Raw genomic sequence first — 18,223 nt, forward strand, 5'->3', positions numbered from 1 at the left:
ATATATGATCATTAATATATATTATATTAGTATCCACACACTTATATTTCAAAATCTATCCTCCAAACTTATCATCTCTGTAAACTAGCCACATAAAATAAAAATTTAAAGATATTAGATATTTAGTTATTTTCATTATATAATTTTTCCACACTAAACAACAAAATATCTTTATCAAATTAGTATTTATGAGTTAAATATTCAAGTTATAAATCCAGCATGCAGCGTATAAATAGGAGAAACATGGCACACTCTGCAAAGCCTTCTCACCTTCTTCTCTTTGTTTTCTTTCTCTCATCACTTGAATCCATTCTTGCAACAACACGAGAAGGAGAAGCTCTTGTGAAATGGAAGAATAGCCTAGCCCCGTCTTCTTTTCTTGATTCTTGGTCACTCACTCATCTCGATAATCTTTGTAACTGGACTGGCATTACTTGTAACTCTGCAGGTTCAGTCTCTGAGATTTACCTTTATGAGAAACAACTTGATGGAATGTTGTCGGAGTTTGGTTTCACTTCATTTCCAAATCTCAACAATCTCACCCTCGCATACAACTTCTTCTCCGGTCCAATACCACCAGCCATTGAGAATTTAACACAGCTTCAATATCTTGATTTGAGAAATAATTATCTAGATGGTCCCATTCCTTTCCAGGTTAGCCATCTTCAGAGCTTGCTCATCTTAAACCTGTCAGAGAATGCATTGCAAGCTCCAAATTGGTCCCATTTCTCTCCCATGCCTTTTTTGCGCATCCTCAACCTCAGTCACAATCCTCTTGCGTCGAAATTCCCAGATTTTATATCCAATTCTCATAGCCTGACTCACCTTAGCCTTAATTATAACGAGTTTACTGGTGATTTAGCACGTGAATCAATATTTGCCAATCTGCATAATCTTGAAGTCCTCAGTCTTAATGGCAATTCTTTTGAGGGGCCATTTCCACCAGATATATTCAAGCTTTCAAGATTAAAACGTCTCTTCCTGGCAGTTAACAAATTTTCAGGTTCAATTCCCAATGACATAAGGTTACTTTGTGATCTTGAATACCTATATTTAGGCAACAATTCTTTTGAAGGACCGCTTCCACCAAATTTATTCAAGCTTTCGAAATTAAAGCGTCTTTTTCTTTGGAGTAATAAGTTTACAGGTTCTATTTCCAATGATATAGGTTTGCTTTCTGAACTTGAAACCCTCAATCTTCAATTTAATTTTTTTGAGGGGCCGCTTCCCCCACATATATTTAGGCTCTCTAAGTTAACAGGTCTAGAACTCGGAGACAATAGAAATTTATTTGAAGGAAGTAATATTCCTATCGGACTGGGACTCTTGACTAACCTCAGGTACTTAGATTTACATTTCAGTAATCTCAGTGGCTATATTCCATCTGACATTGGAAACCTGAAGCTACTAGTACTTCTTAGTCTCGGTTCTAATCAATTGACTGGACCGCTTTCAAAGATCGTTTCTAATCTCACAAATCTTATATTCCTTGATGTAAGTGATAATAGTCTTAGTGGAAATATTCAGAGTGACTTGTGGAAATATAACCATCATCCTACTTTGGAATACATCGATTTTAGTGGGAACCATTTTACAGGTATATTTTTTCTCTATAGATCTTTTCCTTTTGTCATATGTAACTAAGCTAGTAATCTGATTATTGCAGTTTTACCGAAGTTTCAACAATCTTGACAGGTGAGCTTCCAACAACAATTTGCAATGTCACTTCCCTTTCGGTTCTTGATTTGTCAAATAATGAATTAAGTGGTGCACTTCCAAACTGTTTCGGGAATCTTGCTGATGGATTGCTTTACATTAATCTTGCTAATAATCAGTTTCGAGGAACAATACCAACTACTATCTCCAGGAGTTGTCAGCTGACATATCTAAACATGGATAATAATGAGTTTGAAGGACTGTTGCACCCATCTTTGGCGAACTGTAAGCACTTGAGAATTCTTGATATTGGCAATAATAAAATAGGTGGTACATTTCCGTCATGGCTTTATGTACTTGGAGAGCTAGAAGTCCTTCTCTTGCGATCAAATAAACTCTATGGCACAATAAGTGGAAGGAGCATTGAAGATCCCTTCCCCAAGTTGCGGATTGTGGATCTGTCCAACAATCAATTCACAGGCCATTTGCCAATTCAATACTTTAAGAATATGAAATCAACTGATAATTTGTATCGTTATCAGAATTCCACAAAAGTTTTTTCTTTCCATTATGAAGCATCTGTCTCATTAACTGTGAAGGGAACAGAGTATGAAGTGAAAAATATCCTTCATATTTACACAGCCATTGATCTGTCCTGCAACAAGTTTCAAGGAGAAATTCCTGACGTTATTGGAGAGCTTAGATGGCTTGCATTGCTCAACTTATCTCATAATAGTCTGACAGGACCTATCCCATCATTACTGCGAAATATGAAAGGACTCCAATCTTTAGATTTGTCTTCAAATCAACTGACAGGGGCTATTCCACCTCAGTTAACTGCACTGACATTTCTAGAGGTCTTAAACCTCTCGGGAAACCATCTTAGTGGAGGGATTCCTCAGAAAGGACAGTTCAGCACATTCAACAATGATTCTTATCTAGGAAACTCAGCGTTATGTGGATCACCATTGACGAAGAAATGTGCAAACACAGCATCACCTCCACAAGAAGTCGGAAATGTTGATGAAGATGATGCGGGTGATGAATTGACATGGGAAGCAATCTTGATGGGATATGGATGTGGACTGATATGTGGATTGTCATCTGCGTACATTGTTCTCAAACTAGGAAAGCCTTGGTGGTTTGTGAGATATATCGAAGTACTGCAATTGAAGTTGATGAAAAGATATGCATGAAGAATGGTACTAGCCGATCAAGATGAACTCGAAAGTTGTGGTCCTTGTGGACATTTCTGAACCAGTAGTGTTCTATTCTCTTTGTGGCTGCATAAGTATTTGGTATTGTGTAATGTTCTGTTTGGTCTTGAATCATAATAATTTTTCTTTCTTCAGGGGTATTTATAATATAAACCTTGGTATTGTGTACTAGCTGTAATATTCTGTTTGATCAATGTTTATACCAGTAATTTTATGCTCCGCACTGCATCATGCAGCTCTCATATTATCTTCATATGTGTATTTATTTGGATATTAAAAACATATGGGATATGTGTTAACAGGGACAGCTCCCAAGTCTTGGATAGACTCTTTCCAAGTCTTCCGAGGTCCTATAGGTTTAAATTAGTCCATTATCTGCATACTAATTTGTCCAACTGAAAAATCAAGGATATTATGTATTAACTGTTTTAATAACAATTTACAAGTATAAATTTCATATATTTTTTCATAGAATATAAATTAGTTGACGTACTAAAATCACTAGTCAAATTAATTTAAATAAATATATTGAAAAGATGATAATAAAATTATGGTAATTTATCACTACAACAATTCTGGACATTAATTATATGTATACTTAAATATATTGAAAAGATGATAATATAGTAGAATACAAATGGTTATGATTCCGTAGTAACTACACCGTCGTAAGTTCACATAATTATATAATTATAGTTATTTGAAAACGAAAAATAAATGAGAAAATATATAGTGACCAAATATGAATCAATCTAAAATTTTCATTATGGAGATCGTAAGAAACGTGATGAAGAACTGGAATGAGAATTCCTTACAAAACATTTGGGTTATATTATCAATGATGAATGTTGTATATTATACCTATGATTTCAAGTCTCATACAAAATTATATTGCTCATAGTCTTTCGATCAGTTCTTACTAGTGTATGCAATAGTTTCTCATTCCATACCAGTTATTTTATGCTCTGCACTGCCTTATGCGCGCAGCTATCATATTACTGACAGCTAACCTCCTTCCAACACTTTGCCATGCGAAGCCTGAAGATTAAAGTTAACAGGGATAGGTCTTCTTCTCTCCCAAGTCTTGGACGGACTCTTTCCAAGTCTTCTGAGGACCCATCGGCTCAGATCCGTCCATTAAAAATTTATTATTGATTACTTATTATTATTGATTGATCTAAGATTCCAAAGACATGTTCCCGTAATTTTCAGACTTAGCCAGTTGGTGTGGGCAGAAGTTTTAGAAATAGTAGATTATGGGGATTTTATTTATTCTAACCAATTTTGAGTTATTTATTTTCTTCAAAAAAATCAATACTTATTTTTTATTGTTATGCGGAATTCCAATAAATATTAAAATATATAATTTTGATTATTATCATAAATTTATTTATTCAATAAATATTATTATACTATTATGGAAACATTTTATTTTGTAATGTATAGTACACCCTTATCCCACCAACAAAACTACATCACAAACAAATTATATCATATTTAATTTAATAAACTCAAATAATTTAATTTATGTAACAACTCTATAAAATTAGAGTGATTGATACTTTGCACCCCTTATGTTTAAGCGTTTTTTCAATTTGGTTTCAAACAATTTTTTTGGCAGTATGCACCCCAAAATTTGAAAATTGCTTCGCTTTGCACCCTTTTAATCGCTCTCCGTTTAATTGATATTGACCGTTAAAGACTTAAAGTTGACAGATATGGGTTTACATTTTCAACACCACAATTTTAATTTTTTTTCATGGGTATTTTGAAATATTCAGACGACTGGGATGATTCAAGTGTCTTCATGTTAGACAGTGCGATAGGTCGGTCGAGGGGTTTTCAGAAACTGGGACCAAAGATTGGCGCCATCAGATTGGATTTATATCATTGGAAACTCTCTGTACACCTCTATAGAAACTGGGACCAAAGACAAGAGGGAGAAGCTCTTGTGAAATGGAAGAATAGCCTAGCCCCGTCTTCTTCTCTCGACTCTTGGTCCCTCACCAATCTCGATAATCTTTGTAACTGGACTGGCATTAATTGTAACTCTGCAGGTTCAGTCTCTGAGATTAACCTTTGTGAGAAACAACTTGATGGAATGCTGTCTGAGTTTGGTTTCACTTCATTTCCAAATCTCAACAATCTCACCCTCGCAGCTAACTACTTCTCCGGTCCAATACCACCAGCCATTGAGAATTTAACACAGCTTCAATATCTTGATTTGAGAAATAATTATCTAGATGGTCCATTCCGTTCCAGGTTAGCCATCTTCAGAGCTTGCTCATCTTAAACCTGTCACAGAATGCATTGCAAGCTCCAAATTGGTCCGATTTCTCTCCCATGCCTTTCTTGCGCATCCTCAACCTCAGTAGCAATCCTCTTGCGTCGAAATTCCCAGATTTTATATCCAGTTCTCATAGCCTGACTCACCTTAGCCTTAATTATAACGAGTTTACTGGTGATTTGGTACGTGAATCAGTATTTGCCGATCTGCATAATCTTGAAAAGCTCAGTCTTGTTGGCAATTCTTTCGAGGGGCCATTTCCGCCAGATATATTCAGGCTTTCCAAATTAAAACATCTTAGCCTGTCAGATAACAAACTTTCAGGTTCAATTCCCAATGACATAAGGTTGCTTTGTGATCTTGAATACCTATATTTAGCCAACAATTCCTTTGAAGGACCGCTTCCACCAAAAATATTCAAGCTTTCAAAATTAAAAAATCTTGTTATTTGGGGTAATAAGTTTTCAGGTTCTGTTTCCAACGATATAGGTTTGCTTTCTGAGCTTGAAAGCCTCTATCTTGACTCCAATTTTTTTGAGGGGCCGCTTCCGTCAAATATATTCAAGCTCTCCAAATTAAGGATTCTTTTCCTTTGGCATAATAACTTTTCAGGTTCTATTTCTAAGGATATAGGTTTGCTTTCTGGACTTGAAACCCTCTATCTTGACTCTACTTTTTTTGAGGGTCCGCTTCCCCCACATATATTCAAGCTTTCCAAATTAACAAGTCTTGACCTCGCATACAATAGAAATTTATTTGAAGGAAGTATTCCTATTGGACTGGGACTCTTGACTAACCTCAGATACTTGAGTCTATCTTCCACTAATCTCGGTGGCTATATTCCATCTGAAATTGGAAACCTGAAGCTACTAGAAGTTCTTGAACTCAGTTCTAATCAATTGAATGGACCGCTTTCAAAGATCATTTCTAATCTCACAAATCTCACAGTTCTTGATGTAAATGATAATAGTCTTCGTGGAAATATTCAGAGTGACTTGTGGAAATATGACGATCATCCAACTTTGGAATACATCGATTTAAGTGGGAACCATTTTACGGGTATAGTTTTTCTCTATAGATCTTTTCCTAATCTCATATGTAACTAAGCTAGTAATCTGATTATTGCAGTTTCACCAAAGTTTCAACAATCTTGACAGGTGAGCTTCCAACAACAATTTGCAATGTCACTTCCCTTTTGGTTCTTGATTTGTCAAATAATGAATTAATTAGTGGTGCACTTCCAAACTGTTTCGGGAATCTTGCTGATAGATTGCTTTTCATTAATCTTGCTAATAATCAGTTTCTCCAGGAGTTGTCAGCTGACATATCTAAACATGGATAATAATGAGTTTGAAGGATTGTTACCCCCATCTTTGGCGAACTGTAAGCACTTCAAAATTCTTGATATTGGCAATAATAAAATAGGTGGTGCATTTCCGTCATGGCTTTATGTACTTGGAGAGCTGGAAGTCCTTGTCTTGCGATCAAATAAACTCTATGGTACAATAAGTGGAAGGAGCATAGAAGATCCCTTCCCCAAGTTGCGGATTGTGGATCTGTCCAACAATCAATTCACAGGCCATTTGCCAATTCAATACTTTAAGAATATGAAATCAACTGATAATTTGTATCGTTATCAGAATGACACAGGAGATATTTCTTTCCATTATGAAGCATCTGTCTCATTAACTGTGAAGGGAACAGAGTATGAAGTGAAAAATATCCTTCATATTTACACAGCCATTGATCTGTCCTGCAACAAGTTTCAAGGAGAAATTCCTGACGTTATTGGAGAGCTTAGATGGCTTGCATTGCTCAACTTATCTCATAATAGTCTAACAGGACCTATCCCTTCGTTGCTGAGAAATATGAAAGGACTCCAATCTTTAGATTTGTCTTCAAATCAACTGACAGGGGCTATTCCACCTCAATTAACTGCATTGACATTTCTAGAGGTCTTGAACCTCTCGGGAAACCATCTTAGTGGAGAGATTCCTCAGAAAGGGCAGTTCAGCACATTTACAAATGATTCTTATCTAGGAAACTCCGCGTTATGTGGATTACCTTTGACGAAGAAATGTGCAAACACAGCATCACCTCCACAAGAAGTCGGAAATGGTGATGAAGATGATGCTTGTGATGAATTGACATGGGAAGCAATTGTGATGGGATATGGATGTGGACTGATATGTGGATTGTCATCTGCGTACATTGTTCTCAAACTAGGAAAGCCTTGGTGGTTTGTGAGATATATCGAAGTACTGCAACTGAAGTTGATGAAAAGATGCTTGAAGAATGGTACTGGTCGATCAAGACGAACTTGAAAGTTGTTGTCCTTGTGGACTTTTCTGAACCAGTAGTGTACTAGCTGCATAAGTATTTGGTATTATGTAATATTCTGTTTGGTCGGGAATCATAATGATTTTTCTTGCTTTAGGGGTTTTTTTTTTTTTTTTGATGAAAAAAAAATATATTAAGATTGAACATCATCGAACACAATCATCTGCAAATTGATAGGAACAGACCCCCTATCAATAACTCGATCTGGAAATGAATATGACTCCCTCGCTAGCAAGTGAGCGGCCATATTAGCAGATCGTTTAATAAAAAAACAAAGCAATATTTAAATCCTTCACCAAATTTCTGCACTCCATTATTATATCGCCAAAAGGAGAGTGCATTGGAATCTTGCTTCGGATAGCCTGAACAACTGCTAGACAGTCCGACTCAATCATCACCTTTTCCCATCGATTTTCCTTGCTCCAGCTTAGAGCTTCTTTTACTGCTATTGCCTCTGCAACATTTGGTCGAATGTTTCCTTGAAACAGCTTCGATTTCCCCTCCAGAACTTCACCTGAGCTATTTCTTGCTAACATCCCTACGCCATACGCAGCTTCTTCAGCAAACATTGCAGCATCGACTGTTATCTTGACTTCATCATTCAAAGGTTTAACCCACTTATCTGCTCCGTCCCCAAGTTCTACAACCTGGTACAGAGCCTGTGAAGAAAAAGGTTGGGCATGCTTCCACTTTGCAAGATACTGCTTCATCGATGAAACTACAAAGTTAACCGAGGACTTTGTTATAACCTTATATCTTGATCGATGTTAATGCAAATTAAAATGAATGAAAAAACAAAAAATTATGCATCGCATCCGCTCCTGCTGTACCAAGATCCATTAATTTATTTTCTTTGGTTTCTTACATAACGATTTAATAGCACACTCCCACACTGTTTGAAAGATTTAATAATAAACTCGAGTTTTCCAGGACGGACACCAAATCCACATAGTCAATATCACACATTACCGTATTAATTTGGTGTCTGGTATGAATCATTTTGCCTGCAGATGTAAAGAAACAAGATATTAATCTTCTTTAAAAATTACCATTTATATCTTAATATTAATAATCTTACCAGCCATATAGGATGTGAGCGGCAAGTGCAACAATAATACAGATTCTAAGAACTAATATAAAATTACTAGTTACTAGCAGAAATGCATATATAGGATGGAATGTGGAAGACAATGAACTTTATTATGATATATATGAGATTAATACAATTTAACTACAAAGTATTTTACTTTCAATTGCATTTGTATTAAATTTGATCTAGATGAACAAAACAGAATACACATGATCCCGAGACAACATTTTGTCAATGTTATCGTCTTCATCGAACTCTCTTCTTCATGCGTGTCCTTATCAACTTCAGTTGCAGTAATTCAATGTATCTCACGAACCACCGAGGCTTTCCCATTTTGAAAGCAATGTATCCTGAAGACAATCCGCATATCAATCCACATCCGTATCCCATCAGGATCAATTCCCAGTTGAGTCCATTGTGAACATCATCTTCATCATCACCATCATTTCCGACTTCTTGTGGTGGTGACACTGCATGCATGCATTTCTTCGTCAAAGGAAGTCCACACAAAGCTGAGTTACCCAAGTATGAATCATTTCCAAAAGTGCTGAACTGTCCTTTTAGAGGAATTTCTCCGGTAAGATGGTTTTCAGAGAGGTTCAAGACCGCAAAAAATGTCAAACTAGTTAATTGATTAGGAATAACACCTGACAATTGATTCGATGACAAATCTAGAGATTGGAGCGTTTCCATATTCCCCAACACTGATGGGATAGGTCCTGTAAGACTATTATGAGATAAATTAAGCAAGGCGAGTGAACTAAGATCCCCAATGACCTTTGGGACTTTCCCTTGAAATTTGTTGCACGACAGATCAATGGCTGTGTAAATATAAAGGATTTCTTTCACTTCATACTCTGTGCCTTTCACACGTAATGGGACAGAAGCTTGGTAAAAGTACTGAAAATCTTCTTTTGAATTGTTATAATCATATCCCTTTCTAGTCGGTTTCATATAATAAAAATATTGAATTGGCAAATTTCCAGTGAATTCATTGTTGGAGAGATCAACAATTCGCAACTTAGGAAAGGGATGTTTTGTACTACTGGCACTTACTTTACCATGAAGTCTATTTGATCGCAAGACAAGGACTTCTAGATTTTGAAGAGTACTTAGCCATGATGGAACGGTACCACTTATGTGGTTGTTTCCCATATCAAGAATTTTCAACTCCTTGCAGTTTGCCAAAGCTTGGGGCACCATTCCTTCAAAGTGATTGTTTTGCATGTTCAAAACTTCTAGGTGACAGGTATTGCTGAAGGTTGTTGGTATTATTCCTTGAAATTTATTATTACCGAGAACCATGGTATGCAGATTGTTGGCAAGCTTTCCCACACAATGTGGAAGTGCACCGCTTAATCCATTATGCGATAGATCAAGAACCTCAATGGACGTGACATTGCAAATTGTTGAGGGAAACTCACCTGTTAAAAAATGTTGAAACTTTGGTCAATTTGTAACCATCTAATTACTGGCGTTAAAATAAAGGTGCATACTAAAGAAAATAGCACAAAGTGAAATAAAAACCTGTAAATTGGTTTCCACTTAAATCAATGTAAGTAAGATTCAGATTAGTATTTAATCCCAGAATGGTTCCTGAAAAAAGGTTGTCGCGACAATCCATGTATAACAAAGATTTAAGATTTTTCCAGAAGTCACCAGGAATATTGCCAGTAAACTTGTTATTAGGTAGACCAAGAACCTCTAGATTACTGAGGTTAAAAACGGACTTCACAACTGGTCCAGTCAACTGATTAGAACCGAGAAGAAGTTGAGTCAGTAGCTTCAGGTTTCCAATCTCAGATGGTACATTTCCTGTCAGGTTATTGGAAAGAAGAACCAAAAGGTTGAGCTTAGTCAAGAGGCCCAGCTCGGAAGGAATATTGCCTGTAAGATTATTCATATCGAGATATAATTCGCTGAGATTAGTCAAAAGCCCCATCTCACGAGGAATATTGGAATTTAAATGGTTATACGAGAGATCTAGAATTTGAAGCTCCCTAAGTAGACCAATAGAAGAAGGTATACTTCCTACAAATGAATTAGCAAACAAGCTCAGATATTTAAGATCATGAAGCATCCCTATATTCTGGGGTATAGAACCTGAAAAGTTATTACTTGATAGCTCAAGATGTCTTATTCTGGAAAGATTGAGTATACTTGGCGGAAATGGCCCCTCAAAAGAATTTTCCATAATACTGAGGAATTTGAGATCTTGCAAATTATTAAATACTGATTCACGCACCATATCACCTGTTAGAAAGTTATGTGAAAGATCAAGTTTAGCCAGGTTATGACAATTGGATATGAACTCGGGAAATTCTGACACAAGATTATTGAATCTGACATTAAGTGTAGTCAAGAAAGGAATAGGAGAAAACTTGGACCAGTTTGGAGCTTCCAAGAGATTATATGAAAGGTCTAAGGTGCGCAATTTTTGAAGATGGCTAACCTGATAAGGAATGAAACCATTGAGACTATTAAAGCTGAAATCGAGATGTTGAAGCTCTGTTAAAGTACCAATCTCTGGTGGAATTGGACCTGTGAAACTGTTGCCACTGATGGTAAAATTGTTGAGACTTGGAAACAAATTGAAGCGGAACTCAGCTAGCGTTCCTTCAAGTTGTTTTCGTGAAAGGTTGATTTCAGATACTAAAGCCTCGGAGTTACAGGTAATGCCAGTCCAGTTAAAAAGATTATTGAGATTGGTTGAGGACCAAGATTCGAGAAACGAGGACGGGGATAGGCTATCCTTCCACTTCACTAGAGCTTCCCCTTCTTTTCTTGTTGCGAGGCTGGATGGAAGCAAGAGGAGGAAGAATACAAGTATAAGAAGGTGACAATAAGGCATTTCAAAGTGCTTCATGTTTTATACTCCAGTAGTATTATGCACACTTCTATTTATATCTCAGATTTCTTAAAAAATTTGCACTGTGTCAGAAAGAACACTCGGTTTTTTTAATATCAGAGATTATGATAATTATTGCATCTCCACAGAAATCACTAATAAAGAAAGAATCCACCACAAATAAGTTATGATTTTATTAAAGACAATGAGCGTGTCTTGGATTACCATGTGGACTTTTGAATGTGTGAAATTAACTAATTCAACTCTGTGAAAGGCAGTATGCACACTGCTAATTAATCAAAATGACCTGAGCGGAAGGTGTGGCAATAAAAAAATAATGAAACAAATGGAAAAAGGAATATCGGCAATTTTGGATAATGGATGGGGTTGGTGGAGTTGTCTTACCGATCTACTTTTAGTTTTTGGATCAATCCTAACCGGAAAAGGGTCGAAAATATTAATCAAACTTCTCAAACTCATATCTGAAATGTCATATGTGAAGAGCTTGTTCATGAAATCGAGGATATGAATTTTTTATATTTAAAAGAGGAGGCAGGTATTAAGTATGAATATAGATGAATAAATCTTTTTTTATATTTTTTTTTACATTTTTTATAATTATATATAAAGTAATGAATCATAAATGTATAAAAATATTAATTAGTATAATATTTAAAATATATAACATAAAAATATTATAAATCACACATATTAATACATCACTCAACACTCTATGCCTCTAAACCCAATTCATTTTTCCCATTACTACTCGATTCAAAAATAATGCACATCTATTATTTGGATTATATATATATTTCACCATTTTTTTTAAATTCATTTTGATAATCAGTTAGCTATATTTTTAAATTATATGACTAGTAAATAAATACATATACATGTATATAGACAAATGATATATGGTTTCATCATATTATCAAGTCCATTCACAGGTATGTCCTATTCAAGTGATAGACGTATTTTTAACTGCATAATGTTCGGTGGCTTCCAATCATTTTTCAAAATAAAGGTCGTCTTTTCTCATTTAAAAGTACTGTATTAAAGTTCGACTTTAAAGAAAAATTTATGTTTTTGTTATACAAAAATTCCAAAAGGTTTAGAAAGTTTTGAGCTATGACTTTGAAATTGTTTGTCGTTAAAAATAAAGATTGTCACTTTTTAAGTTATATATTAACATATGTACGTCCTGTGGTGGTAATTAATTTGTTATTTTATTCGTGAAGTGTTGCACACGATATTTCTGTAAAAGTAAAAGTCGTTGGAATTTGCATGATAGCATGATGAATATTTGAAGTTTCAGTTAAAAATTTCACCAAAACATTTTACTTGTGGCTTAAGGCCCGGATTGACCAATTCCGCTTATCACATTTCTAATCGACCAATTCGGCTTAAATAAATTATATATGAACTATATATTATTTATAAATAATAACAAATTGTTTTTTATTTTGATTTTATACAGATCCTAGATAAAATTTCGTAGAGTTAATATAGAGTTTTTAGAATTTAAGCATAATGATTCAAATCTCATGAATTTTGATGAGCTTTCAAAATATTAATTTAACATACACAGAACAATCCTACAAAATACATCAATTTATGAAGTCCAAAAAAATCATCAAACATTTGAATACCATCAGATTTTAATGGATTTCAAATAATCCCAATTAAATACTATCGAATTTTGTAACATAATTTAAAATCTTGATTATATATCACCAAATTTTATATCATAATTTAAGATTTCAATTAAATACCCAAAGATTCTAATACTCATTTTCTAAAATTTGAATTAGGTACATCCAGATTTCATGAATAAAAAAAAATCTTTTTTCTTAAAAAAAAAAAAAGAATCTTTTAAAATCTCGGGTGAATATAGCCCTTGATGGCACAACAGCTTCTATCCAATTTCCTGAGTTGGTGGTGGGGGGCCGGTGCTTCTTGTGTTTCTTCCTGAGTTGGTGGTGGGGGGCCGTGCTTCTTGTGTTTCTTTCTTTTCATTATTGCCATTGTTATTTAGGTCCTTCCTTCTGGGCTCCTCTCATTTGATTGATCAGCTGAATTAGGCAAAGTTTACATATGCTCATGATCATAGTCTCCCATATGCGCATTATAGTTTATAATTATAATGTTAACGGGGATTTGTTTTTGTTTGTTTTTTTTGCTAAATATTAACGGAGATTTAAGTTCCATTTCCCATTAATAATAATATAAAATTTAATAAAATAATATTTTTAAGAGTAATTCATGCTAGTCATCCAAATACGTAGAAAAAAATAACAAACAACATCATTCATTCACACATTCAGATTAACTCATAAGTTCACTCATCCAGAAATAATCATCCAGATTTAACAAATGACCCTTTTGACGGACTCTTTTCGAGTCTTCCGAGGACCCATCTGCACACTAATTTGTCCCCCTAACTAAAAAATCAACGATTTTACTCTCTCTTTTTTCTAATGACGTTTTGATTTTTGACACATATTTTTATATGGATTGATTGTATAGTAAAAATAATTATTCTTGATTAATCTTTTGTGGAAAAAAATTGGTTATATATTTTTATTCAAAAAAAGAAAATTTACAAAAATAATATTTTTAACTACCCAGTCAAAATACTTGAAAGTGTGTGTTAAAATCAAAGCGTTACATAAAAAACACGGAGGGAGCATGTACTAACTGTTTCCATAATAGTTTATAAGTATCAATAAAACTCCCGTTTTTTACATGACACTTTGACTTTTGGCACACACTTATAATATTTTGACCAGTAGTTAAAAGTATTATTTTTAAAATTTATTTTTTTGAACAAAAATGTAAAACCAAAAGTTTCATTCAAAAAAGAATTTAATCAAAAACAATAATGTTTACTCTCGGTCTACCCATCTAAAATGTGTCAAAAATCAAAACATCGTATAAAAAAATAAATGGATATATATTTTTTCCATAGAATATAAATAGTTGGGGGTACTAACAAAACCTCTAGTCAAATTAATTAATACATGAGTTATAAGGCTTATAAGTTATAAATAGAAGTGTAGTATTGGGTTGATGGTCAAGTTGAGTGGAAATATGGTACACTTTGTAAAGCCTTGTTATCCTCTTCTCTTTGTTTTCTTTCTCTCATTACTTCAATCCATTCTAACAACACAAGAGGGAGAAGCTCTTGTGAAATGGAAGAATAGCCTAGCCCCCTCTTCTTTTCTCGACTCTTGGTCCCTAACCAATCTCGATAATCTTTGTAACTGGACTGGCATTACTTGTAACTCTGCAGGTTCAGTCTCTAAGATTAACCTTTTTGAGAAACAACTTGATGGAATGCTGTTTGAGTTTGGTTTCACTTCATTTCCAAATCTCAACAATCTCACCCTTGCAAACAACTTCTTCTCGGGTCCGATACCATCAGCCATTGAGAATTTAACACAGCTTCAGTATCTTGATTTAACTTACTCTTCAGAATCGATAAGTTTGGAACACGTAGATTTAGCACAAGACGAAGGCCACACATGCGCATCGTCTGATGCAGCTATGGTGCCTTTACAGTTGCTCATATATATAGTGAAACAATAAGGATCAACTCCTCCATTGTGCGTACACATTTTCATACAAGCTATAAAGCATGGTGATGGAGTCTTTGCAATCTCGTCACGACGAGCACATCCGATCATTATAAACTCTAGCAGGATCATCCAAGTAATAGTTTTCATAATGATATTAATTATCATTGTGAATAGTTGCATTAGTTATGTATGTGTGTATATATATGTAATGAATTTTGCGGTTGAGAATATCTATTAGATTTTGTATATCCATAACAATTATTAAAATTTAAACAATAATATCCATTATTGGTTGTGGTTTGACTATTGTAGTAGTCGAAGAAATCTATGCAAGTGAAATCTATATTATATTTTAAAAAAATTATACATGAAATACAAAAAGTTTTTTTAAGAATGTCGTTAAAAATTGTTATTTTGTACGAAAAAATGCTGATAAAAAAAGTGTTATACAAAAAAATGCTGATAATTTATTTTTTTTAGAAATCAGATATGACAGTTTCCCACAAAAGCTAAAAAAACAGTTTTCCGTAATAATATGGGAGGAGAAAAACTGTTTGTAGATTTATAGAACAAATTTTCACATGTTTTTCGGTAAAAAACTGCTGTTGTTGTCTTCGAAAGTAATGCCAAACAGTGCCGAAATCATTTTGCAGGTAGTTAATCTCACTTCCATATAATATACTCCTATATATTACTGAAAAAACATGAAATGATGCAAATCTCATACTATTGACAACAGGGTAAACTTCTTGCAATACTTTGAGCTGCAAAATCCATCAAATTTTTTGATTTATCAATGTAACTGTTTGACAGAGTACTTCCAAGCTAAGTATCAAAAATCACTACCTTACGAAATATATCTCACCCTACCTTCTCTGCTTAACTGTTTCGAGTACTTTTACCAAGCATATTTTCCATTAAGCGTTAAAGGCACAGAATAAGGATCACCTATCCCATCAGTGCTGGGGAATATGGAACCATCTTATCAATTAACAGCCTACCCCTGAATTTGTTTCTTGGTTCTTGGTCACTAATTAATCTCACTTATCTTTGTAATTAAGTGGACTGGCATTGTATGCAACTCTGCAGGTTCAGTCAGTAAGATTAATCTTCAAGAACTCACAGGAACACTTGCTAACCTCGGTTTCTGATACTCTCGAGATTTTGATGATCACACTAACAGCAACTTGATAACATAAAACTGTACTCTGGTAGCTAGCTGAGAACGAGATTATAACTGTGCTAACAGCTAATGTCTTTTGAAGTTATCATTGTTCTGTCAGCAAGCTTACAGGAATATTGACAGACTATCAGCAAGCTCACAGTGTACTGACAGGATGCTTATCGGATAAAGATCAAGTCCTATTTTCAAGGAGATTTATTAGGGAACGTTTTGTGAGGACTCTAATACATATATATACAGTATATAAATATTAGAGCTCATCTTTTATCAAAGAGTTTTATTCAAAATCGTTTTCCTAAAATATAGGAGTTGATTTCAAACCTTGTTTATCCTTTTAGACTCCTACTTCTATTCAAACTGTTTTGTTTTATAAACAAACGTTTACTGAGTTGTTTCAAACGTCTTTATGCTTTTACTCAGTAAAAATACATTGTTCAAACGTTCATTATTCAAGCAAATTAAACGTGAGGTTGTTGGGCCAAGAACGTTGGATAGTTTGTTGAGTTATGACCGTTTGGAATGATGGTATATAAACTTGAGTGTGGTTTCCGTTTTGGTAGAGAAGGAGAACACACTTCAAGCTTCTGAAATACAACACACTTTCATTGCAAAATCTTCACTTGAGCTCTAGTACTTATATTTGATTATATATCTATATTGAGTTCATAGTTTCGGTTGTATTACACTCATACATTGTATTGTTCAAAGTGTAAAGGTTTGTTGCTGTGTATCGAGCTTGTGAAACAAGGGAACAAGGGGACTAGTTAGCTAGAAGAGTATACTTGGGAAGTATAGGTCTTGGAGAGCTTTTGGTTCGTGGTTCAGGGGTTTCAGCAAGCTGATAACAGGAACAAGGGATAAAGGGAGTTATATTATTGAATCATTGTAATCGTTAACATTATTTGATTAATAATATAATCTCTTACCAGTTGGTAGGGGACCAGGACGTAGACCATTAGGGTTAGGGGTCGAACCTGGCTAAAATTCTCTGTGTTGCTAGCTTACTGATTATATCTGTTTTGCATTGCATCTGCATTGTTAGCTAGCTGACTGTTTACTCTGAAATTAACAGCAAGCTGTCTGTGACAGTTTAACTATTCGGTAACAATTAAAAATCGGTCATATTAGCCATAACACCTATTCACCCCCCCTCTAGGTGTGTAATTTCAATTGGTATCAGAGCTGTGTTTGTACTAATACTTCTGTAACAGGAATAGTATCGATCGATATGGCTGATAACTTTCAGGGAAAGTCCGATTTCAGAGCTCCTCTCCTCACGGGTTCTGACAACTACAATTGGTGGAAAGGCCAAATGGAGGCTCATCTATCCAGAGATCCCCTAATGCAAAGAGTGGTGCAAAGAGGTCCTTATGAATATCGTGATAGCGATGGCAAAGTCAAAGACGTTGATGTTCTCACAACGGACGAGCTATCAAAGGTTGCTGCCAATGGAAAAGCAAGGAGTACATTAATCAATGGGTTGAATCAAGCTGAATATGACAAGGTCTCTTCTCTCAAATCTGCAAAAGAAATTTGGGATGCATTGGAGACATATCACGAAGGCTCAAAGGCGTTAAAGAAAGTCAAGCTCGGGAAGCTTATGAAAGAATTTGGAAGCTTTGCTATCAAGAAGGGAGAATCCATTCGAGAAAGCCAAGCCAGATTCCAAGTCACTCTCAACAGTCTTGAAAGACTTGGGAAAAAGATTCCTCAATCGGAAATCAACATGAATATTCTAAATGCTGTTCCATTCGAATATGGTGCCAAAGTCACAGCATTGGAGTCAGCTCTCAACATTGATACTATGGATCACCTGGCTATATTTGCTGAGTTGGAACAATTTGAAGCTAAGATTGAAGCTAACAGCTCAGAAAGCAGCAAGCTGCCAACAGAGAAAATGAAGAATCTTGCACTGCACTCCTCTGTCAGCAAGCTGGAAACAGATGAGGAAACAGAATCAGATGAGGATCTAGCTCTTATGTCCAGAAAAATTAAGAGAATGATTGAAAAGAAAAACAAAA

General features: G+C 34.8%; 3 protein-coding genes across 4 annotated transcripts; 2 read left to right on the forward strand and 1 right to left on the reverse strand.

Annotated features, from left to right (window-relative positions):
• The first annotated feature begins 241 nt into the window (after positions 1 to 241).
• LOC108211021 (receptor-like protein 48) lies at positions 242 to 3,044 on the forward strand. The gene is made up of 2 exons (XM_017382499.2): positions 242 to 1,597; positions 1,696 to 3,044. Exons 1-2 carry the CDS (start codon positions 244 to 246, stop codon positions 2,850 to 2,852), a joined length of 2,511 nt encoding a protein of 836 aa, XP_017237988.2. The 5' UTR covers positions 242 to 243; the 3' UTR covers positions 2,853 to 3,044.
• Positions 3,045 to 4,809: 1,765 nt separating this feature from the next.
• On the forward strand, positions 4,810 to 7,484 carry LOC108212968 (receptor-like protein 12). Its single transcript, XM_017384681.2, has 3 exons — positions 4,810 to 6,219; positions 6,318 to 6,369; positions 6,470 to 7,484. The coding sequence occupies exons 1-3, from the start codon at positions 5,217 to 5,219 to the stop codon at positions 7,482 to 7,484; spliced, it is 2,070 nt and encodes a 689-aa protein (XP_017240170.2). The 5' UTR covers positions 4,810 to 5,216.
• A 1,197-nt stretch (positions 7,485 to 8,681) lies between these two features.
• Positions 8,682 to 11,474, reverse strand: LOC108212969 (receptor-like protein 9DC3). Of its 2 annotated transcripts, XM_064090260.1 has the most exons (3): positions 11,043 to 11,181; positions 10,118 to 10,843; positions 8,682 to 10,014 (listed from the first exon to the last, which is right to left on the reverse strand). In XM_064090260.1, the coding sequence occupies exons 2-3, from the start codon at positions 10,836 to 10,838 to the stop codon at positions 8,837 to 8,839; spliced, it is 1,899 nt and encodes a 632-aa protein (XP_063946330.1). In that variant the 5' UTR covers positions 10,839 to 10,843; positions 11,043 to 11,181; the 3' UTR covers positions 8,682 to 8,836. The 2 variants fall into 2 exon arrangements, with proteins under 2 accessions (XP_063946330.1, XP_017240171.2); XM_017384682.2 differs by having other exon boundaries at positions 10,118 to 11,474.
• Between the last annotated feature and the right edge of the window lie 6,749 nt (positions 11,475 to 18,223).

Source organism: Daucus carota, chromosome 3 (genome assembly GCF_001625215.2).
Source record: "Daucus carota subsp. sativus chromosome 3, DH1 v3.0, whole genome shotgun sequence".
Lineage (NCBI taxonomy): Eukaryota > Viridiplantae > Streptophyta > Magnoliopsida > Apiales > Apiaceae > Daucus > Daucus carota.